The sequence below is a fragment of the Microchirus variegatus genome, assembly GCF_963457635.1.
Source record: "Microchirus variegatus genome assembly, chromosome: 3".
NCBI lineage: Eukaryota > Metazoa > Chordata > Actinopteri > Pleuronectiformes > Soleidae > Microchirus > Microchirus variegatus.
In genome coordinates, this window is record NC_139804.1 from 882475 (window position 1) to 906881 (window position 24407).

Genomic DNA, 24407 nt, shown 5'->3' on the forward strand with positions numbered 1-24407 from the left:
AGCAACACTGAATACATTTTTTTTACATTTTCTGACATTTTATGAACTAAACGATCCATCGAGAAAATAATCAACAGATTAATCGATTACCAAAATAATCATTAGTTGCAGCTCTAGTTGGCGTCAAAAGGCTATTGGATGATTAGAAAACCATTGAAAACCCTCATGCAGTGATGTTAGCACAGCTGAAAACAGTTTTATTTGGAATTAAAATCATTATTTCCAATCTTGTCAATGTCTTGACTGTATTTTCTATTCATTTTGCATCTATTTTGATGAATAAAAAGTCTGACTTTTAATGGAAAACACAAACAAACATTGTAAAGGTGAGCCCAAACTTTTGAACGGTAGTGTACACAATACAACGTGAAACACACTCCTATTATTTATCTATTTATGTTGACACCTGCACTGGAGACACAAGCTTTATTTAGCCTTTATTTTAGCAGACAGATCATGAAGAGCATATTCTTGTGTTACTCTAACAAATCATGGCAGATAAAACACGTGGAAACAGTAACACACACGTGTAAATCAAGTCTTTGGAAACTTAAAAAAAACATGTGGTAAAATGTCATCATTATTATTTACAATAATAAGAAGAATTGCCTTTAAAAGCAGAGAGAGAGCGATGAAAGCGTCCACTTTCACTGCGTTCATAACTAGAAAAGCACTCGGAGAGTGCAGACCTCCAAAATAGCGATATAAATAGTGATAGCGGATCACGGCCAAAATGTAACCACTTGTTCCTGGTCCCATTGTGGACATTTGCTGAAAATTTCATCCAAATTGGTCCGCGACTTTTCGAGTTATGTCGCTAACAGACAGCTGCTAATGTTTTGTGCCGCGGCTCGTGACGCCTCTGCTGCTGCTGGTTTTGCGGTAAAGTCATTGGCGTCAGTCACTCGCGTCATTAGCTGCCGCTGCTAGTGGAGCGGTAAAAGTCACTAGCGTCATTAGCTGCCGCTGCTAGTGGAGCGATAAAAGTCATTGGCGTCAGTCACTCGCGTCATTAGCTGCCGCTGCTAGTGGAACGGTAAAAGTCACTAGCGTCAGCTAGTAAAAGTTGCTAGCGTCAGTCGCTAGCGTCAGCCACTAGCGTCAGTCACTCGCGTCATTAGCTGCCGCTGCTAGTGGAGCGGTAAAAGTCACTAGCGTCAGTCACTAGCGTCATTAGCTGCCTAGCGTAAGCTAGTGAAAGTCGCTAGCGTCAGCCGCTAGCGTCAGTCACTAGCGTCATTGGCTAGCGGTAGCACTACCCGCGACTTTTCGAGTTATGTCGCTAACAGACAGACAAACATACGTCCTTGTCGGAGGTCACTGAGTTCAAATGAAAACGACGGCCGTTCCTCTAGTTCCAGCAGATGGCAGTGTTACAATATCATGGACACAAGCTGCCATACAAAAGACCAAAGAGAAAACAAATAAATTACTATTATTATTATTACTGCGGTGATTGATAGAAACAGAGTAAAATGAGCTAAAGTCAAAGTGAAGCCTTGCGTTGACTCTTATCAGCAGGTGATGCTGATTTTCCGTGGAAACACAAACACCCGTCGTCTTTTATCTTGTGTTTGTTCTCACATAAACTTCACCTTTGACCTACTGCAGATACACCACAATCACTGCTGTTGTTTTTATTTCTGATAACTAATCAGTTCAATCGACCACACGTGAACCCGCCTTTTATACAACGTTAAAGCCGCACTCACTGTCACAACATTCTTATTCACTCACTTTGCTGTAATATAAAGATATAAATGTGTCTAAAAGCAAAGAATACAAGCAGTTTTTTTATTTGTGTTATTATATCAGAAACGTCTTATTAAAAGATAAACATGACATGATATATCAGTCATATCAGAGGCTGTTATGACTCTATTATATAATCTCACTTTCTGAAGTTAATAATCCAGCGATTGTCCTTGTCTTCATGTTTCCCTCAACAAGTTTAAACGAGTTTATATTGACTCATTTTTACAAAAAGTTTAAGACTTTTTAAAATCAGATTTGTTTCTCTGTTAAAATGTGTTTTTTTTTAAACACCCTGTACTTCCATCTTTATTTATAATTTTATTTGTTTACATTTGATAACGTTATCTTTCTTCATTATTTATTTTATTGCTTAACAACTTTTTATAAACTGCTGGATCTTTTATTTCAATTTGTTTTTAGCGGCAGACACCGCTAGCAGACAATAGTACTACTGCTAGTAATGCTACTGCTAGTACCACTACTACTACCACTAATACAGCTACTAGTACTGCAACCGCTCGTAATGCTACCACAAGAACTGCTACCGCTAGTTCTGCTAGTAATGCTACTGCTAGTACCGCTGCTACTGCTAGTACCGCTACTACTACCACTAATACAGCTACTAGTACCGCAACTGCTAGTAATGCTACCACAAGTACTGCTACCGCTAGTTATGCTACTATTACTGCTAGTACTGCTACTACTACGACCACTAATACAGCTACTAGTAATGCTACCACAAGTACTGATACTGCTAGTTCTGCTACTACTACTGTTAGTAATGCTACCGCTAGTACCGCTACTACTACCACTAATACAGCTACTAGTACCGCAACCGCTCGTAATGCTACCACAAGTACTGCTACCGCTAGTTCTGCTACTAGTACTGCTAGTAATGCTACTGCTAATACCGCTACTACTACCACTAATACAGCTTCTAGTACCGCAACCGCTCGTAATGCTACCACAAGTACTGCTACCGCTAGTTCTGCTACTAGTACTGCTAGTAATGCTACTGCTAGTACCGCTACTACTACCACTAATACAGCTACTTGTACCGCAACCGCTCGTAATGCTACCACAAGTACTGCTACCGCTAGTTCTGCTACTAGTACTGCTAGTAATGCTACTGCTAAACCGCTACTACTACGACTAATACAGCTTCTAGTACCGCAACCGCTCGTAATGCTACCACAAGTACTGCTACCGCTAGTTCTGCTAGTAATGCTACTGCTAGTACCGCTACCACTACCACTAATACAGCTTCTAGTACCGCAACCGCTAGTAATGCTACCACAAGTACTGATACCGCTAGTTCTGCTACAAGTACTGCTAGTAATGCTACTGCTAGTACTGCTGCTACTACCACTAATACAGCTACTAGTACTGCAACCGCTAGTAATTCTACCATGTGCTAGTATGGCCATTAAGGCTACCAGTACAGCTACCGCTACTACTGCTACCAGTACTGTAACTAATACCGCTAGTACCGCTACAAGTACTGATACCGCTAGTGGCGCTACTACTAGTAGATACTGCTACTTCTGCCGCTACCACAAGGACCAGTAACTCTGTAGTACAGCTAGTACGGCTACGTGTACCACGGTACTAGCGCAGCCTCTGACGCTGCTCGTGTTTCCTGCCGCGCTGCTCTTTTACAGCCAGTTTAGAGCAAATATTGATAAGGTTAGACATTAATTTATGAATTAATCGTTACATTTTTGCTGTTATTTTCATTTCTTATTTTATTCAAATAAATCTTATTTGACATTGATGTTTAGTAAAAGGTCTAAGTACAAAGACCACAGCAAATATCCAGGTTAAGCATGTACTATATCACTGAAATGTGATATACTACTACTACTATTTATTATTTTAAGAAAATATGAGATGAGGTGTGATACAAAGTCAAAATCAACTTAACTTAAACACAACAGTATAAAACAGATACCTCAGTATGGGAAATATCATTATTATTATTATAATATATATATATATAATTACTTTAGATCTGTACAGGACTGCTGAAATGATCTCTCTGACGCCACCGTGTTGAGAAAACCGTCACTGCATCCCTGTGAAGCAGCTGATGATGATACTCTCTGTGTTGTAATGAGTGTAAACAAAAGATGAACAAAGTTAATTCCAGGCCAGATTAAATTGGGCAACATTATAATCCACGACTCAGCTGTGTTTATGACTGTGAGTCTACATTTAATATCGTTGTCTGTCTTCGTTATTTAGTTTATTACTTAACAACTTTAGAAAACAACAACAACAACAACACGAAGGTGGAACAGCGGTAACTCGCACTCGCGGCAGGAATCACTGGATCATGACGCTTCTGCCGCTGCTAATGTTGTCTGTCGCTAGTACCGCGGATGGTGACGCTTCTGCCGCTGCTAATGTTGTCTGTCGCTAGTACCGCGGATGGTGACGCTTCTGCCGCTGCTAATGTTTTCTGCCGCTCGTACCGCGGATGGTGACGCTTCTGCCGCTGCTAATGTTGTCTGCCGGTAGTACCGCGGATGGTGACCCTACCCCCTCTGCCGCTGCTAATGTTGCGGTAAAAGTCACTAGCGTCAGTCACTAGCGTCATTAGCTGCCGTCAGCTAGTAAAAGTCGCTAGCTTCAGTCGCTAGCTTCAGTCGCCAGCTTCAGTCGCTAGCTTCATTAGCTGCCGCTGCTAGAGGAGCGTTACTAGCGGTGGCGCCGCCCGCCTACTAGGCGGTACTAGCGACACGAGCGGCGGCAGCGGGAACTGCAGTCAGGCATCACATGACACGGGGCTGCTGTTGTGTCACGTGAGGCGTCTCTTTTCAAACATGGCTGTTGTTAGCGCAGAGCAGCAGCAGCAGCAGTTCATGTTGTGACGGACTGTCGTGGGTCCGCCGCCGCAGTGACACGCGTCCGCAAGACAGCGGTAAACGGAGCAGGCACGCGCCGGCACCGGCACCGCAAACATGTCCTCGTGACGCGAGGAAGAAGGAGCTTTTACACGATGATGCGTGAAACCGGCGGCGGCGCGTCGTTAGCTTGATGCTAACTAGCTGTCATCTCGTACCAGTGTGTGTGAGGAGGTGAGTTTAGCGTGTTTACAGTGACGGAGTCACATTGAACACACTCGCTGAAGTGTCCTGGGTTTATTTGATGTGTTTTTGACCGCAGTCACTGCGGGACAGTTAGCTCTTTCGTAGCCTTAGCATCGCGCTCAGTGCTTCCCAAAGTGTGTGAGCCGCGGCCCTCTAGTGGGCCGTGGAGGTATTACAGGTATCACAGCACCGGACAAGGAAATACAACTTCTTCCTTTTTTACAGAATATTATCTTTGTTCTGGGAAAGAAAAATATCAATGTTTGGGACTCATCACATTTGTCCTATAAGTTGGTTATTTACATTTTTAAGATTTATTTGTCACATGCATTGTACAAGTCGATTAGCAGTAGTTTAGCAGCAGTGAAATTAAGTTGTTACGACACTGTTTACTGTGCTAAATAATAAATATGTCATTATAAAGAAAAAAGAAAAAAAGAAAATAGTATATTTATTGTAAATATATATGTATATGTACAAATACACTTTAGATTAAAATGCATACTGTGCATACTTATTGTAGGCGTGCTGGGGATGTACTTTTATGAGTTCCAGCTCTACCTCAGGCCCATTTATGTTTCAGAATCTGAAAAACAACACGTTAAAACATTTTCTTTCACAATTATTGCAATGATATCATGATTTGCAGTTATTTAGGTCAGGATTAGGATTTCCTTTGCCTCCCGAGTGCAGACATGATTCTTTTTTATTATAGAGCAGAAGTCATGTGAGATGAGCTCAAACTTCAGTCACGCTCATTCACCATTTCTTCTTTCTTTCTTTTTTTTTTTTTCTACACGTCCTTCTTGCACGACAGTAATCTGCTCTATTTCCTGTTTTGGAAAATAAACTGTGTTGTCAGCAGTGTGTGACACTTTTACAGTGAAAGAAGCTGTTGTCAGCAAAGTGAATCTGCACTGTTAGGTTTAGATTTATCTCATATCTTATAGCTGCTATTTTATGGCTTTGTTGTTGATATTATGGCATATGTTGATATATATAAGTTCAGTAAGATTACTAAGTGACTATTTTGAATATTGGCTCATCAGTTTGAGTCTTTTTTTTATCAATTTAAAAAAAATATAACATGTTTTCTGATGTTTCAGCTTCTTAAATGTGAATATTTTTTCTTTTCTTTGCTCCATATAACAAAGAAGTCATTAAAACTCAATAATTTTTCTTTGTTTTGCTGCTATTTTATACCTTTGTTGTTGATATTGCGGCATATATATATATATATAAGTTAAGTGGCATCGGAATTCTTGGAAACTAATGAGTATTTTCATAAGCAATTACATCTTCAACTATTTTCTCAATTAATTCTTTGATAATATGTGAAAAATGTTTCCTACACATCAGTTTTATGACCTCCTTAAACACCAGTGCTGTTAGTACCAGCTCTAATAATATCATTTAGTCATGAAGTGTGTCCTTGTTTCAGTTGTGTTTGTGTTGTCGTCGTATTACCAAGTTTATGACTAGAACGAATCTTGAATGTGTGATTAATTGTTTTGATTTGTGTTTAAATGTCCAGAGGGACAGACGGACAGAAGGAGAGGACGAGCTCCCGTCTCTTCATGGATGACTGACAGAGTCCTCGCCAGTGGAGGAAACGCAGCCGAGCAGCAGAGTGTCAAACTCTGCACAAGCACTGAAACACCGGCCATGGATTGGCTGATGAGCGCCGTGGAGAAAGACTTGGGCGTGGACCGGCGGCAGCAAGGCCCGGGCCGGCGTCCGCGCGAGCTCGTCGCCCTGGTCCCTACGCGCTGGGCGGCGGCGCTGAGGGAGCGGAGGCTGATGCGCTGCGGCCGCTTCGACAGCGTTGGCGAGGCGGAGGTTTGCACGTACCTGCAGTGTTCTCAGGCCAAGCTGCCCGCAGGCTGGACGCGAGTGTGCGTTCAGGGCGTGAGGAAAAACAAGCTGAGCTACAGACTGGCCCGAGACCCGTGCGACCGACACATGGAACTCATGGCCACGGATTCTTACGTCAGAACCATGCAGTGTGTGTCCCAGCACAACGTCAGGTACTGTATACAATCCAAGTGTATTTATGGAGCGCATTTAAAAACAACAACAAAGTGCTGTACAGTTAGACATAAAAACAACACAAGAAAACACTTAAAGACCAACTTAAAACCAACAGGATATTAAAATAATAACGTTGAGAAAGGATTAGAAGAGGCAACTTTCATGTGTATTTATATTTACATAAGATAATAACATTAATTAACATTTTATTCAGGTTAATTGACATAGTAAACAACATTAACTATTTTTTAATTACATTATTGCACTAAAATTAAACATTTATTAACGTTATTGCACTCGTTGTGAAGCGGGTCGTGTATCACTTATAACATGGACTTTACAAATACATTATAAAGTTAAATAAGCAACGATTAACCATTAACGAAGATTTATAATCTTCCAAATATCATCACCTTTTTCAGTTTGGTCTTTTTTTACATTTAAAAACATTTCTAAAAACTTCAAAATCAATTCGTATGTGCTTTTTTTTTTAATGATTAGGAGGCTTCGGGAACATTGTTTTACTCAATTAATTGAAAAAGAAAGTTAATGTAAAGTAAATTAATCGATTACTAAGTGACTATTTTGACTATTGGTTAATCAGTTTGAGTATTTTTCTCTTTTTTATTTTAAGTATAACACCTTTTCTGATGTTTCAGCTTCTTAAATGTGGATATTTTCTGTTCTCTTCTGCTCCATATAAGAAAGAAATCATTAAAACTCAATCATTTTTGTTTGTGGACAAAAACGAGATCATTCATTCCTGCTTTTCTGACATTTTATGGACCGTTGCAGGCCTTAATGAGGTTGTTTTATTGTACAGTCTTAATACATTGTGTGTGTGCATGTTTAACTTGTTAAAAACATATGTAACCTATTTTCTTTTGCCTTTTCCAGGAACCTGTGGCGTGACTTCCATCACAAACTGGTGCAGCCGTACACCGGAGCCAGCGAGCAGATGCACGTCGCCGCCGTCGACGCCGTGCGCCACTCGCTGCAGAAGCTCTTCAACTCCACCTTCATGTCGTCCGACAGAGCGTCGCCGTCGCTCTCTCCGGCCAGAGAGAAAGACAAAGAAAACTGCCTGCCGTCGTCCACGTCGTCCTGTTGTCCCAAGTCCCCGTCAGACAACATGTGTCCTAACGTCCTGCCTGCCGAGTGTCTCCTGGAGACGGCAGACATGTTGTACGTCATTCTACCGTACACTCAGTATTCGCTGCAGGACATTGTCTCCTTCAGCCCAGCCAAGCTCGCCAACAGCCACGCCAAAGTCTTGTTCATCCTCTACCAGTTACTGAGCGCTCTGCAGGCGTGTCACGCGGCAGGCCTGTCTTGCGGCGAGCTCTCGCTGCAGGACGTGGCGGTCGACGAGCAGCTGTGCAGTCGCCTCAAGCTCAACCTGGCGCACTACGAGGAGCTGGGCGCGGACGGGGAGGCTAACGGCGACGTAGGCGGCAGACAAGTGCCAAAAAGCGTCCCCGCACGTGACCGCGGTTTGTGTGTGAGCCAAGAGAACAGCCGACTGTGCAAAGACTGCTTTGGCGAGCTCAAGACGCTGGTTCTGGACTGGGTGCACGGACGAGTCAGTAACTTCCGCTACTTGATGGAACTGAACAGGCTCGCCGGACGACGAGAAGGAGACCCCAATTACCACCCGGTGCTGCCGTGGGTGGTGGATTTCACTGTGCCATTTGGAAAGTTCCGGGACCTCCGAAGGTCAAAGTTCAGGCTGAACAAGGGGGACAAACAGCTGGACTTCACGTACGAGATGACCAAAGAGGCTCTGGCGGCGGGAGGAGGTGGCGTCGGCGGAGATCTGGGCGGCTCTGTCGGTGCCGGCGGCGCCGGACAGTCGGACCACCTCCACGTTCCTCATCACATCTCGGACGTGCTCTCGGACATCACGTACTACGTCTACAAAGCGCGGCAGACGCCCAAGTCGGTGCTGTGCAGCCACGTGAGGTCACAGTGGGAGCCCAACGAGTACCCGGCGAGCATGGAGCGGATGCAGAGCTGGACCCCCGACGAGTGCATCCCGGAGTTCTACGCGGATCCCACCATCTTCCGCTCCATCCACCCCGACATGCCGGACCTGGACGTGCCTTCGTGGTGCAAATCCTGCGAGGAGTTTGTCGAGGTGCACCGCCACCTGCTGGAGAGCAGGGAGGTGTCGCAGCATCTGCATCACTGGATCGACCTCACCTTTGGCTTCAAGCTGTCGGGCAAGGAAGCCGTGAAAGCCAAGAACGTGTGCCTGCACCTCGTGGACAACCACACCAACCTGACCACGTACGGCGTGGTTCAGCTCTTTGACCAACCGCACCCGCCCCGCCTGTCCCCGACGCAGTACGCCCCAGCGGAACCTCCTCTCCTGGGCCTCGCTGCTCTTTATGTGCCTTCTCTTCACATCCCTCAAGTCAACGCCGTGGTGGACGCCGTGGACGGAATGGTGCCCGAGTCCGTCGGCTGCGAGTCCACCGGCTGGACCATGGTGGACAGAGATGATGAGCTGGAACAAGGCACAGAAGCTCTGGACTCGCTGGCGTCCACCGGGGCGTCCAGTTCGGTGCCGCTGCCGTGTGTCAGCGCAGCAGCAGCAGGAGGAGGTGGGAAACTTGGAGGAGATCACGCTGCGCTGATCACGTCTCAATCCCCGGGTTCGTTCCCGGGTGATTTTACCAGCGGCGGTTTACGCAGCGCCGTGTTACACAACAGAGGCGTAGCGGCGAGCAAAAAACACGGCGACGGCAGCGTGACGAGCGCCGTGACGGAGGAAATCAGAATCACCCTGCCTGAAGGCTTCAACCCGCTGCAGCCTCTGGAAGAGCTGGAGAAGCTCAACAACTTCCTGGTGAGGAGTCTTCACGCTGAAGTGCGGCATCTCGACGGAAACGGCGACTGCACGCGAAGCGGTGCGACGACGACGGCGGCGGCGGCGGCGGCGGCTGAGTCTCTTCCTTCCCTGACACAGCTCTACCACAGAGACATGCAGGCGCTGGGTGTCCTCATCGCGGAGTTGTTCTTCGCCTTCAAACTGAGGGGGCTGAAGCCAGGCACGCCGCTCGCGCAGCGCTTCCAAGCCGTGATGAAGCTCTGCTCGGCCAGCCTGCGCGACGTCCCGCTGTCTCTGCACCACGCTCTGGAGACGCTGCTGCACATAGAGAAACACTCCGGAGACGCTCGCAGGGAAATGCCACAGTGCCCGCGTCCACTCCTCTTCAAGTACGACCCCATCTGCGACGGCCTCCCTCCACCGAACCCCTGCCAGTTGTTGAACTCCGTCATCTCGCCCTTTCCTTTCCCCCCCTATTTCCCGGCGCTTCATCAGTTCATCTTCTCCTTCCACACCAAGATGGAGACGACGTGTGGCGCTCAGGGCAGGGACGTGGTCTTCCACCTGTGGCAGCAGCTCGAGACGCTCCTGCGCGGGAACATCACGGCCGAGGGTCTGGAGATCCTCCTGCCCTTCATCCTCGCCCTCATGCTCGAGGAATCCACAGCCGTCTACGCCGCCTGGTACCTGTTCGAGCCCATCTCCAGAGTCCTGGGTCCCAGGAACGCCAACAAGTACCTGCTGAAGCCGCTGATCAACGTCTACGAAAACCCTCACTGCCTGCGAGGGCGCTTCTATCTCTACACCGACTGTTTCATCCTGCAGCTGATCGTCAGGCTCGGCCTGCAGGCGTTCCTCTCCAGCCTCCTCCCCCACGTGTTGCAGGTCATCACGGGCTTTGAAAGCTGCTCCTCGGGCTCTGGTGCAGACACGTGTAAAGGGCTGAGGTCTGGAACCTGTCATCTTGAAGAGGAAGAGGACTTTGAGTGCGGCGAGGTGCGAGCCTCGTCTGGATCCGTGAGCGGGAACATGGGCGGAGGAGTCGGCGGCGGCAGCGGAGACGCGGGCCTGGTCGACTACTCGTCGGGCATCAGTCTGAACGACCAGGTGTTCCTCTCCGAGGCCGAGGACTTTCAGAACGGCTTCTACGTCAACAGCGGAGCGGCTGTGGCTGCCGGGAAACAGCACGGCCACAACAACTCTGCGTCCAAGGACCAGGACCAGGAGTCGCTGAGCGTCGGCAAACTCAGCGACAAAAGCAGCACCAGCGAACTCTCGCTGGGCGACGGAGACTCGATGCGCGACCGCGCCAGTCTCAAATCGGCCGACAGCAGCCAGGACCTGAAGCACGGCAGCGAGGGCGAGGAGGGAGGAGAGCTGGAGGAAGAGGAGGCGACCCTCGAGGCCAACGGGGGAGGGAAGGAAACCACCGCGAGCGACCTGGAGCTGACGCTGTCCGGCTGCACCGAAGCTTCAGGAGCCACGGTTGTTACTCTGGAGGGAGAGTTTGTCAACGGAATGGCTCTGGAAGAACCGGAGAAAGGCATTGTGGGAAGACGAGAGGAGGAGGAGGAGGACGAGGACGACGACCAGGATCCATCGGAGAACTCTGAGGAGAAAGAACAAAAGATTCTTCTAGGTGAGAGTGTTTTATGTGTATTAAATTATTATTAAAATATAAAGATATAGCAACATTTGTGAAGTTTCTGAGAAGAAAAATGCCTAATTATTAGCTGATCAGTAAATGCAATGCATTAGATCTTGTTCCAAGATTCTATTTCTGTACTTAAGTCAAAGTGTTTACCTTGTTTAAGATAAACATATATTTTAGTCTGTACATTTTAACATAAGTATCTCGGAATTACTTGAAATTTACCATCATAATAGTCAGAATTTTATTTAATTTTTTTAGACAGTGCAGTGTAACGTCTGTCTTCACTGAACATCTTGAATAATAATTGATCAATGCAGATAAATTACATTCGAGAAGCTGAAAAATCAGAAAACTTCAGAACCCGATTAATCAGAATTAGAGAGTTGCTGATTAATCTCGTCATTGTTTTATCGTCGCAGCCTCGTATGAAACGATGTCTCATGTTTTATTCCCGTGTCTCCAAACTCAGACACCATGTGTAAAACCGTTCGTTGGCTCTCGGCGAAGCTCGGACCGACGCTCACGTCTCGCTTCATCGCCAGGAATTTGCTGCGGTTGCTGACGAACTGCTACATCGGTACTTTTTTTCTTCAACGTAAACACGAGCACATGGATGTGGAGGATGCGTTTCCTTCACCTCGCCTCTGTTCTCTGTTCTCTTGTCCTCAGGGCCGGAGAACCACCTGTTCGTGGCTCCGCCTCAGGAGCAGAGCAGCCTGGACGGCGGCGTGGGGATGGGCAGCGTTTATGAGAAGAAACCCGTGGTCGGCGATCACACGGCTGTTCCTGTGCTGGACTGTCTGATCTACATCGCTCAGCTCTACGGAGAACCCGTGCTCACGTACCAGTACCTGCCTTACATAGGATACCTGGTGAGAGCAGACCGCTCATAACTCTGCTTTAGAGTCTTCTCGTGAAGTACGTCTGATTTACTCAGTTAAACTGAAGACCTCGGCTTTGGGATATCCTGGAATAAGTTTTTAAAATCTTTAAAAACCTACTTTTTCACCTTTATTTCACGTTGAGGTGGACTTTGGTCAACATCTGTGACGACAATTTGAGTTTACAAGGTCCCAATTTGATTAGATTTCATTTATTTACCGATATTTTTGTCTTCTTACCAATATTGCTTGGTTATTTAAGTTATTTTCACAGATCTAATGCTGCAAATTTGATCAGATTTCGATCTCTAACCTGGTGCAGCGCTTGAATTATTCAAGTTTACATAAAGAAAGCCAAATATGACCACACAAGTTCAATCTTTTATTACCTTTTTATACAACAAAACATGACAAAACAACAAACACAGGTTATTTAAGAGTCAAATCGCTGCAGGAACGAATGAATCGTGCATCTCAACAGCAGATATCTGCGTCCAGAAGGAAGTGGTCTGGATCTGCCAGGATCGTCTGTAAAACCTGAACCTTAGAATCCAGATTGAGTTAGAGAACGAAAGCAAAATCCCGGGTAAAAACACTGAGGATACAGGAGCAGATGTCAAGGTCGATCCAGACATTTCCTCGTCTTCATTTCTGTCCTCGCCGTGTCTCCCTAGGTGTCGCCGCCGTCTTCGCAGCGCCTCAACACGCGTAAGGAGGCGAGTCTGCTGGCGGCCGTGGCGCTCACGCAGAAGATCGTGGTCTTCCTCTCCGACACCACGCTGATGGACATGCTGATGAAGATCAATCAGGACGTGCTGCTGCCTCTGCTCGAGCTGCTCACCACTCCCACCATGGGGTAAACAACACACACACACACATTAACACACACTTGTTAATCCTAATAAAACATGGTCTTTTATAAATGCCTCCCTCGTCCTGCTGTACCCAGCTTCCCCAGCGGGCGGCAGACGCGCACCGCCGTGTGTCTGAAGACTCTGAGCCTGATGGCGCTCATCTGTCTGCGCATCGGGAGGGAGATGGTGCAGCAGCACATGGCCGACACGCTGCGTCGCTTCTTCGCTGTTTTCTCTCTGCTGCACTGTCTGCAACCCCAGGTACACACACACACACCCACAAATTTGAAATTTACCATCATAATAGTCGGCATCGCCCTGAACAAGGATCCGTTGAAAATATTTGCAAATCTCTTAAGGAATAATTTTAATGAATTTTTGAAATTCAGGAAATTATCTATTTGCCCTGATGCACTTTGACAGTGAGCTGACTTAAGTCTCAACAACAAAAAGTATCTCGGAATGACTTGAAATTTACCATCATAATAGTCGGCATCACCCTGAACAAGGATCTGTTGAAAATATTTGCAAATCTCTTAAGGAATAATTTTAATGAATTTTTGAAATTCAAGAAATGATCCATTTGCCCTGATGCACTTTGACAGTGAGCTGACTTTAGTCTCAACAACAAAAAGTATCTCGGAATGACTTGAAATTTACCATCATAATAGTCAGCATCGCCCTGAACAAGGATCTGTTGAAAATATTTGTAAATCTCTTAAGGAATAATTTATATGAATTTTTCACTGAACTAGTTTTAAGTAATCGAGAGTAAAATTGGCAGGATTGTGTTACTGTACTTGAAGTTATTTAGCTGAAGCACGTGTCCTAATCATGATATTATAAAGAGTAACTGCTGCGTGAACAAAGTTGTATTTTCTGTATTTAAACATTCATCCGTTCACCGTTCATCCTCTCATGTTGCAGCTCGACGGCGCCCCCCGCAGAGTAGTGGGAGACGTGACGGTGGTGGACGTTTGCACGCCCGAAGAGTCGAGCGTGACGTACGAGCTGAGCGTCTTAGAAGAGCTGCAGACGGTCTTCAACCCTCAGATGGCCCACGCCTCCTACATCCCCTTCTACTGCCTCATAGGTTGGTGACATTACTTAGTATTACTATGTTTACGCCGGCGTTTGTTTGTTTGTTTGTCTGTCTGTGAGCAAAATAACTTGAAAAATCACAAACGGATTTGGCTGAAATTTTCAGGAAATGTCCACAATGGGACCCGAAACAAGTGATTAAATTTTGGGCGTGATCGGTTGACGCTATCGATATTTTTATCGCTATTTTGTCGGGGCTGAGCTGCCCTGGCGGAGGTCTGCGCTCTCCGAGTGCTTCTAGTTATTGTTATTATTGTTGTTGTTATTACTATTATTGTTATAATTATTACTATTTTGTCATAATTATTGTTATTATTACTATTATTTTTACTATTTCTATTATTATTATTACTATTACTATTACTAGTTTTACTATTTCTATTATTATTAATACTATTATTATTACCATTTCTACTATTATTATTTTTACTATTTCTATTATTACTATTACTATTACTAGTTTTACTATTTCTATTATTATTAATACTATTATTATTATTACCATTTCTATTATTATTATTATTACCATTTCTACTATTATTATGATTATTATTATTTTTACCATTTCTATTATTGTTATTACTATTTTTTACTATTTCTATTATTATTACTATTTCTACTACTACTATTATTATTATTATTATTTTTACTATTTCTGTTAATATTACTATTATTATTATTTTTACTATTTCTGTTATTATTACTAATATTAGTATTATTATTTTTACCATTTCTATTATTACTATTATTAATATTACCATTTGTACTATTATTATAATTATTATTTTTACCATTTCTATTATTATTATTATTATTACCATTTGTACTAGTATTATTATTATTATTATTATTATTATTTTTACCATTTCTATTATTGTTATTACTATTACTATTTTTTACTATTTCTGTTATTATTACTATTTCTTCTACTACTATTATTATTATTTTTAATTTAATTTAATTTTTATTATTAGTAGTATTTAATTATTACTAATTACTAAGTTGACAGTTTCATTTTATAAACACTGTGCTATTATTTTATGCTTTTATTTCATGCTTTTATTTTATGCTCTTCCTGTAGGTGACGTGGCGATCCGTAAGCTGGTTCCCAACCATCAGCTGGTTTGGCAGCTGGCTCAGTCGTATCACCAGAGTCTGAGTCAGGTGACCTCAGAGACGTCGGCGTCCAGAGCCGAGCAGCAGCCTCCGTCCTCCGTGGACGCGTCTGCAGGTCTGAGCAGACGACCTTTCCCTGCACCGTCAAACACCTCCAGTCCTCTGGGAGACTCCCTCCCCGAGTCCGGCACGTTTGGGAGCCACCTGGTGGGAAACCGCATCCAGGTGTCGCGCGAATCTGACTCCGTGGGCGTGGCCACGTCTTGGGGTCGCTCCAGCCACGCCGCCCCCAGCGTCACCACCTCATCCACCTTCACCACGGCGCCTGTCAACACCTTTGCTGCACTCCCCACCTCCTGGTTGACGGGGGGTTCGAACCTGGAGGAGAGCGCCCTGAAGCAGGAGCTGCCTCGCAGCGGCCGCTCGCTGCAGGGGAACTGGCTGGCGTACTGGCAGTACGAGATCGGCCTGAACCAGCAGGATCCACATTTCCACTTCCACCAGATCCGGCTGCAGAGCTTCCTCGGACACTCGGGCACCGTAAAGTGTTTGGCGCCCCTCGCTGGCGAGGATTACTTCCTGTCTGGCAGCAAAGACAAGACGGTGAAGCTCTGGCCGCTTTACAACCACGGCGACGGGACGCAGGAGGCGGAGCCTCGGCTCACGTACAACGATCACAGGAAGTCCATCTTCTACGTGGGACAGCTGGAGACTTCACAGGAGGTCGTCAGCTGTGACGGAACCATTCACCTGTGGGACCAATATACAGGTTAGAAATAATGATTTTTATTCAAAATAACTGTTTTCATCGGTGCTAACATCATTGCACAATCATTGCTTCTTTTCGTAATCGATTGATCTGTCGATTATTTTCACGATTGATCGCTTGGGTCTGATCAGTGTTTGTCAAACCTGGAAATGACGATGTTCTCAAATGTCTTTGTTTTTGTCCACAAACTTAAACTTAGTGATTTCTTTGTTATGTGGAGCAAAGAAACAAAGAAAACATTCACATTTAAGAAGCTGAAACAATCAGAAATCTTGTTTTAATCACGGAAAAAGCTCCAAAGTGATTAATCGATTATCAAAATAGTTGATGATTAATTTAGTAATTGATTAATAATCGATAAATAACATTTAGCAAACTATATTCATTGTTATATTATTCATTGTAAAGAAAAAAGTGCTTGTCCTTCAAAAATAAGGACATTTAAAAAAAAAAAATCTCAAAATTAAAAAAAAAAATTAGTCCAAAATTTTTTTTTTCTAAATTTTTTATTTTTTTTCTCAAAATGTAATTTTTTTCTCAATTCTTTTTTTTTTTTCTTTGAATTTAAAAATATTTTTTCTCAAATTTTGGATTTCTTTCTCAAATTTTGGATTTCTTTCTCAAACATTGTTATATTCATTTAAAAGTGCTTTTCCTTCAAATTTAATCAAAGGTTTGTAGAATCATGATCGTCACTTTTGTCTGTGTTTTTATTCGTTTTATTCAGGCAAACAGATCCGCTCGTATGAAGCAGTGGACGGGAAGAATCCCATCACAGCTGTCACCACCATGCCGGCTCCACAGTGCAGCGTCGTGTTTGGCAGCGCCGACTCGGTTCTACGCTTCATCGACCCTCGCAAACCAGGACTGCAGGTAACACGTTCACGTTCAAAAGGAGCTAACGCAGCTCACAGAGCTAATTGGTAAACCTGGTGCCTGGACTCCAGTGGACGTGCGTCTTTTTCCGGTCAGTTGTCATGGAAACGCGCCATGCCTTGCCGTGTTAGCACGTTAGCATGCCCAGCAGTACCTCTCTGCTTTTCAACCCCATGCGACCAGAGTTTTGGGAGCCCTGAAAACCTCAAAACTTCACCCTCGAGGTTTTGTGTAGACAAACAATTCATGACTTTGAGAAAACGATGATGTCGTAGCTCCGCCTCTCTCTTGCACTCACATTAGCACATTAGCTTCTTCTTGTTGTGTTTGGAGTTTGTTTGGCCTCTTAGCTTAAAGCAGACGTAGCATCTTTGTGATTGTTTAGATTTGCTGTTGCGGGGAGACTGGGTGGCCGTCTCTACTGCCCCCTACTGTCTGTTAGTGGACCACCACCTGAACTCCCTGGAGTCCTCAGGTCTAACAAAGCTGTGTGTGTTTTATCCTCAGCATGAATTCCGTCTGGCGTACAACAACCTGAGCGCCGGTCTGATCCGTTACCTGACGGTGAGTCCTTCAGGGCGAACGGTGGCCGCCGGCTTCTCGTCGGGCTTCATCGTTCTTCTCGACGCTCGGACAGGACTGATTCTGAAGGGCTGGCCCGCTCATGAAGGAGACATCCTTCAGATGAAGGTACACTTATACACTGTGTGTGTAGCTGTCGCCCTCTAGTGGCTGTTTGACTGAACACACATGAATCCAGTCACATCATGGGTCAGAGATTTTAGTTTTCTCTTCTTTTATTCGATAAAGAGCTCAGTTTAGCTTCAGCCCCGCCCTCTTTCTTTCTCTTCTTATTTTCCTCTAAACTTCAGGAATATTGTTTATTTTCAGTTCAGGACTCAGTATCTGCAAATAGTGAAAAGATTTGACCAGGATCTAGGGCATTTTTGAGTGATGTTGAGGAGAAACGAACACAGAAAAGCAGCGATTTAACATTTCTTTCATAAATATGTTCCTCTCTGACATGGACGCATACTCCTAGCTTTTGAATAAACACAAACGTCTATTATTTGTATCATATTAGGTCATTTTTCAATGAATCTGTTGATTATTTTCTCCACAAACTGAGTTGTTTGGTGCAGAAAATGTTGTCGCTCAGTGTTTCACCAAACCTTAAAAATCACAATGTTCTCAAATGTCTTTGTTTTAAAAATTATTTCTTTGTGATTTTGGAGCAAAGACACCAGAGAATTTTCACTTTTAAGAAGCTGAAAAAAAACATTCTCAAAAAATAATGTTTTTCCTCAAAAAATGTTTTTTTCTCATTTTATTTTTCTCAATTTGTTTATATTTTTCTCAAAAAATTTTTTCTCATATTTTATTTTTTTTCTTAAAATTTTAATTTTTTTCTCATTTTTATTTCTCTCAAATGTTTAATTTATTTCTCAAAATGTGTTATATTCATTGAAAAATGCTTTTCGCTCATAAATAAGGACATTTCTAAGCGAGCCCAAACTGAGCCCACAAAATGATTTCTTTGTGATTTTGGAGCAAAGAAACCAGAGAATTTTCACTTTTAAGAAGCTGAAAAAAAAAAATTCTCAAAAAATTTTTTTTTCCTCAAAACATTTTTTTTCTCATTTTTTTTCTCAATTTGTTTATATTTTTCTCCAATTTTTTTTCTCAAATTATTATTTTTTTTCTCAAAATTTAAATTTTTTTCAAATTTTTTTTCTCTAAAATGTTTAATTTATTTCTCAAAATGTGTTATATTCATTGAAAAATGCTTTTCGCTCATAAATAAGGAAATAATTTCTAAGTGAGCCCAAACCAGAGACTTTTCACTTTTAAGAAGCTCAAAAACTTGTTTTATTTATTAAAAATGATCAAAATATTCTTATTTTTTGATTCCATTCTTAATGGATGAAGATTAAATCATAGCAGCGCTAAACCCTGACAGCTTGACTGACATGAACTGCGTCTCTGTTTGTCGTTAAGTTGACGACAAAGTCGTTAAAATGGGCATGTTTTGTAAAATCACATCCGATTTTCCGGGAAAGACTGTGGAGAACTCAGCCCACGCACACTCACCATATATGAAGGTAAATGTAGAGAACGGAGCTCAATATGAGCTTTTAACTTGACTTATGTCAGCAGGGATCAGGAAATGGTCAAATCATTTCTGTTTAAGCCGAAGTTTAATTCATACAGTGTGATTTTAAAAAGCCTGATCGTCTCCACGCCGTCAGTAAAGTCTTGTATAGTTTTGTTTCAGTGGTGACAGAGATGGTGTAAGTTGTACCCAGTGAGTGTGCTGTCAACACAGGGATGAGCAAACTTTATTTAACCCCACGTTAGGTCAAGGATTGTCTCTCTGCTTTTAAAGGTTTGAAAGTTTAGACAAACATGGACCAGAGTTACTCATTAGAAACTCTTCACTTCACCTGAGTTCATACACAGCGTTCACTTTGGGCTGCTTTTCCTTTTTATGACACACGTGTGGTGAATTAACGGGATTTCATCAGAGAAAATGGACAAAATTAATGGAGAATAAACATTAAAGTGAATATTGACGTTTGAGACATTTCATTGGTTATTTAATATAATAATAGATATAATATCAATACAGATGCAACTAACGATTATTTTCCTAATTGATTAATCTGTCAATTATTTTCTCGATTAATTGTTTGGTCCAGAAAATGCCAGAAAATCGATGAGTGTTTGTCAAACCTGGAAATGACAAACCAAAATGATTCAGTTTTAATGATTTCTTTGTTTATGTGGAGCAAAGAAACGAAGAAATAATAATAATATCACATTTAAGAAGCTAAAACAATCAGAAATCTTGTTTAAATCATGAAAAAAAAGCTTCAAACCGATTAATTGATTTAGAGCTGAAACAATTAATCGATGACAAAATTAATCGTCAACTATTGTGATCATCGATTAATCGGTTTCCAGATTTCTGATTGTTTCAGCTTCTTAAATGTGAATATATGTATATATATATATATATATATATATATAATAATTATATATATATATATATATACATATATAATAATAATGAATGTTTTTTAACATTTTATGGACCAAATGATTAATCTAGAAAACAAGCGACAGATTAATCGATTGCGAAAATAATCAGTAGTTGCAGCTCTAAATCGATTTTAAAAATAGTTGATGATTAATTTAGTAATCTATTAGTAATCGTTTCATTTTTTGGTCCGTGAAATGTCAGAAAATGTTAAAAAACATTGATTTCGTTTAATCGATCTATTAATTTAATAATCGCTTCAGCTCTAAATAGGTCAATCGGTTTGAAGCTTTTTTCATGATTAACACAAGATTTCTGATTGTTTTAGCTTCTTAAATCTGAATATTTTCCCATTTTTGCTCCATAAAAACAAAGAAATCATTAAAACTGAATCATTTTGGTTTGTGGACGAAAACAAAAACATTCCAGAACATCGTCATTTCCAGGTTTGACGATCATTTTATGAACCAAACGATCAATCGAGAACATAATCGTCAGATTATTCGATTGCGGAAAAAATAGTTGCAGCTCTAAATCGATTATCAATATAGTTGAGGACTAATTTAGTCATCGATTAATCTGATCGTTTCAGCTTCTTAAATGTGAATATTTTCTTCGTTTCTTTGCTCCACATAACAAAGAAATCACTAATCGTTAGTAATCGATGAATCGTTTGATCCTGAACTGTTGTCACTGTATTGATCGTGTTGTCGTTGTTTGGTCTCCAGGCGGCCGAGGGAAACCTGGTGGTGAGCTCGTCCACAGACCACACCCTCGCCGTGTGGAAGGACCTGGAGAACAAACCCGTGCGTCAGTACAAGTCGCCGTCCGACCCCGTCCACGCCTTCGACCTCTACGGCTCGGAGATCGTGTCGGGCACGGTGGCCAACAAGATCGGCGTCTACTCCATGGCCGACATCTCGCTGAGCCCCGTCAGCAGCACCAAGCTGAGCTCGGAGAACTTCCGCGGGACTCTGACCAGCCTGGCCGTGCTGCCCACCAAGAGGCTGCTGCTGCTCGGCTCCGACAACGGAGCCGTCCGCCTGTTAGCTTAGCATCGGTCAGCGCGGGCTCCCGTCAGGTGACGTCTGTGGAGACGACAGCAGGAGTGCGAGCGTTCTCCTGGGTGTCAGGTCAGTTTTAATTAGTGCTGGGCACTAGACTAACGCAGGCTAGCGCAGGTTAACGCAGGTTAGCGCAGGTTAGCGCATGACGCGTTTCCATGACGACGAAACAGAAAACACGCAAGTGACGTCATGTTTACGTGTAGCGTCACTGGAGTCCACGCACCATTTTCCATTTAGCTCCCTTAGCTGCGTTAGCTCCTTTAGCGCCGTTAGCGTGCCTATGTGGATAATTGTAGTGCTGGGCAGGCTAACGCGCTACCACGTTAATGCATGATGCGTTTCCATGACGACTGACCAGAAAAAGACGCACATTGTTTACGTGCCCGCGGCGTCCACCGGAGTCCTGGCAGCGTTTACCAGTTAGCTCCTTTAACACCGTTAGCGTTAGCCTACAGTGGAACTGTAGCGGTCTGTTCATTAAAGGAAAAGAGCAGCGCTACAAATAAGCAGCGTACTGCGTATGTGTGCCTCTGTTTTTAAAGGTTAGCGTTACTAATCGGGAGTCGCGTAAAAACACGACGTCACGCTCGTCTTTTTTCGGTCAGTCGTCACGGAAACACGGCATGCGCTAACGTACGTTAGTGTTACGTGCGTTAACCGCCGCTGTCGCGCTAACGTGCGTTAACCGCCGATATCGTGCTAACGTGCGTTAACCGCCGCAATCGCGCTAACTTGCGTTAACCGCCGCAATTTGCGTTAACCGCCGCAATTGCGTTAACCGCCGATATCGTGCTAACGTGCGTTAACCGCCGCAATCGCGCTAACTTGCGTTAACCGCCGCAATTTGCGTTAACCGCCGCAATTGCGTTAACCGCCGCAATTGCGCTAACCGCCGCAATCGCACTAACGTGCTTTAACCGCCGCAATCGCGTTAACGCGCCCAGCACTAGTTTTAATGCTAGTTTCTCTTCTTTGATCAAAGCAGCGCAGAGACGTCGAGACGTCGTATGACGGCCGTTCACGCGCAACGTCTTTAAAAAAAAAAGTGTTTCAAAAACACTAAAATCACCTTCAGCTGCCGGCACTGAATTCAACGGCCAAACTACGTCAAATAAATCCTGCGGTATTTCTTTTTTTTTTTAGAGAGAACAAAAAGCCTAGAAGTGAACAAATATCGTGTGAATGAACGAGCGAATGAACGAATGAATGAACAAATGAATGAGACGACGAGCTCAGGAAGAGAGAGAGGAAGGAGGAACCCAGTCCGGTTCTTCCGAAGTCGATGCATCACACAAAACACCAAAAAAAACACCCGTTTCCTTTTTCCCGCCGCAGAATTCACACGTTCATCCAAACGCACTGATGAAACTATGCAGTATTTGTGGATCCAGTCTTTGTTTTTTTTCCCGTGTTTTCTACGGAAAAACTCACTTATTTCTTTTCTTGTTTTGTTTTGTTTTGTTGGCGTTGACGAGCGGAGACGGCGCAGTCGTCGGCGTACGCAGTAAACGCACACGCGGCCTTTCTCCCGCTGCACATTCGCCGCCTGGATTGTAACGTTTAGATTCAGTCGAGGGATTTTAAAGACTGAATGTTTTTAATCCGCTAAATAATAAATGACTTGAAGTTGCTTTGGGGATTCTTTTGTTTTTTCGCAGTTAGCGTCTGTCGCTGAGACTCCGACAAATCTGACGTGGAAACAGTCGACGCCAAGATAATAAAGTTTGTTTGTATTTTTAACATTTCTATGTCACTGCAGACGATCGCGCTGAGTCGATATATAAAATAAAAACAGATCGAGCACAGTTTTCCTTTAACTCGCCTTTTTTCAAAGCCCAGATTTCGTAACTGCCGACTTTTCTCGGAGCTTTAGACGCTTTGACGAAAATGTTCTACACCTTTTTGATAACTCTACGTTTTGTTTTGTTTTTGTTTTTTTGTTTTTTTTGTAAAAACAATCAAGTTTGTAGTCGCACGAGCGACGATGTTACAGCCGATCCACGTCTGTGTCGACGTTTTAGGAAAATCTTATTATTTATTAACAGGATTAATAATAAAAAAGTGACTTTGACGACGCTGTTGTTGTTGTTGTTGTTGTTGTTGTCGTTGTGTGAATCACCCACTGACTCCGCTGTCGTCCTCACTCGTGTTCAAACTGAACAAAGTCCTCGGCTTGTGTTTGCCGACGTCCGAAAAAATCGATGTGATCGAATCAGCTGTTTTCTTCTCTCCCTTAAATCCATTTAAGTCTCTTACAGATTATTATTGATCGTTATATTCACAGATTAAGCTTAAGTTTGAACCCGATACTTAAGCGTTTTACGTCGTTTAAATGTTCAGATTCAATCCGAAAGATTCTGTGGAAGTGACGGCTCGTGTTCTTTGACGTCAGATTGTGTTTTGTTTTTCCTTCACACGCTCAGATTATTAATCACACTTTTTGCAAAACGTTTCAAGGCTGAACAATCTGTGTTTTCAGCCTCGGGGTGATTCATCTGCGAGTCTCTCTGAGTCTGCGAATCTCCGCGGCTTCATTTCCAAACCCCACGGCGTCCGAGTACGAGACCTCGATCAATGGAAGTTGATATTTAACCGTTTGCTGAGCAAATGCCAATCTTTCACTCTCAGGGATTCTCCGGTCCAGCAGCACTCGCTCGCTCCTTTTTTGGACAAGGCAGCAAGTTTTATTTCTATTTAAATTTAAGGTAAGAGCCGACATTTTTCTGAATAAATTCACCTTTAAATAAACCTTTAAACAAAACTTTGGGCTTTTGCAGAGTTTAAAGATTTGAAGGAATATTTCGAAAATTTAATTTAGTCTGTTAAAGAGACTTTTTGTTGCTCAACCCGTGAATATATTTGCACATTTTATATAATTATAGTGTTTCCTGTTCTATAAATGCACAGTTTTAAACATTTGTTATTTCATGATATTATAAATCTGTATATATGTGTAAAATGTGTTTACAAAGTGCTTTTACTTTAAAAACTGAAACACTTTCAAAAAACAGAAATATATCACAAGAATAAATATATATATATACATATACATCTATATATAGATATATAAATAATATTTAAAAAAGTCTTTAAAGAATGATTAAAAAACACACATTTGCAGTAGAACTATGGGATAAAAGTTAAATATTCTTACATTATAAATATCTTAATAGTTGCATCATAAAAAATCTAACTTGCACAACAGTTTTTTTTTTTTTTACTTAAATCATATTTAACAATATTTTCTCTTTTTAAATAACCGCTGATGTTTTAGTTTGTTTTTCAGATGATCTGAAGAGGGCGACTAAATATTTAAGACCTGCAGAAAATACAGGAAA

The 24407-nt window shown here is 42.9% G+C and overlaps 1 protein-coding gene across 1 annotated transcript; it reads left to right on the top strand.

The window, feature by feature from the left end:
- Positions 1 to 4642: 4642 nt before the first annotated feature.
- wdr81 (WD repeat domain 81) lies at positions 4643 to 23144 on the top strand. Its single transcript, XM_083886302.1, has 12 exons — positions 4643 to 4835; positions 6382 to 6874; positions 7776 to 11350; positions 11835 to 11942; positions 12035 to 12237; positions 12921 to 13102; positions 13196 to 13361; positions 14028 to 14193; positions 15283 to 16086; positions 16814 to 16959; positions 17470 to 17652; positions 20731 to 23144. Exons 2-12 carry the CDS (start codon positions 6429 to 6431, stop codon positions 21055 to 21057), a joined length of 6306 nt encoding a protein of 2101 aa, XP_083742428.1. The 5' UTR covers positions 4643 to 4835; positions 6382 to 6428; the 3' UTR covers positions 21058 to 23144.
- Positions 23145 to 24407: the final 1263 nt, after the last annotated feature.

Excerpts from the sequence above, each read along its gene's own strand:
- wdr81 (XM_083886302.1), top strand. The coding sequence starts at position 6,429 with ATGACTGACAGAGTCCTCGCCAGTGGAGGAAACGCAGCCGAGCAGCAG. Across the intron at positions 6,875-7,775 it reads GTGTCCCAGCACAACGTCAG|GAACCTGTGGCGTGACTTCC; the intron begins GTACTGTATACA and ends TGCCTTTTCCAG. Across the intron at positions 11,943-12,034 it reads GCTGACGAACTGCTACATCG|GGCCGGAGAACCACCTGTTC; the intron begins GTACTTTTTTTC and ends TCTTGTCCTCAG.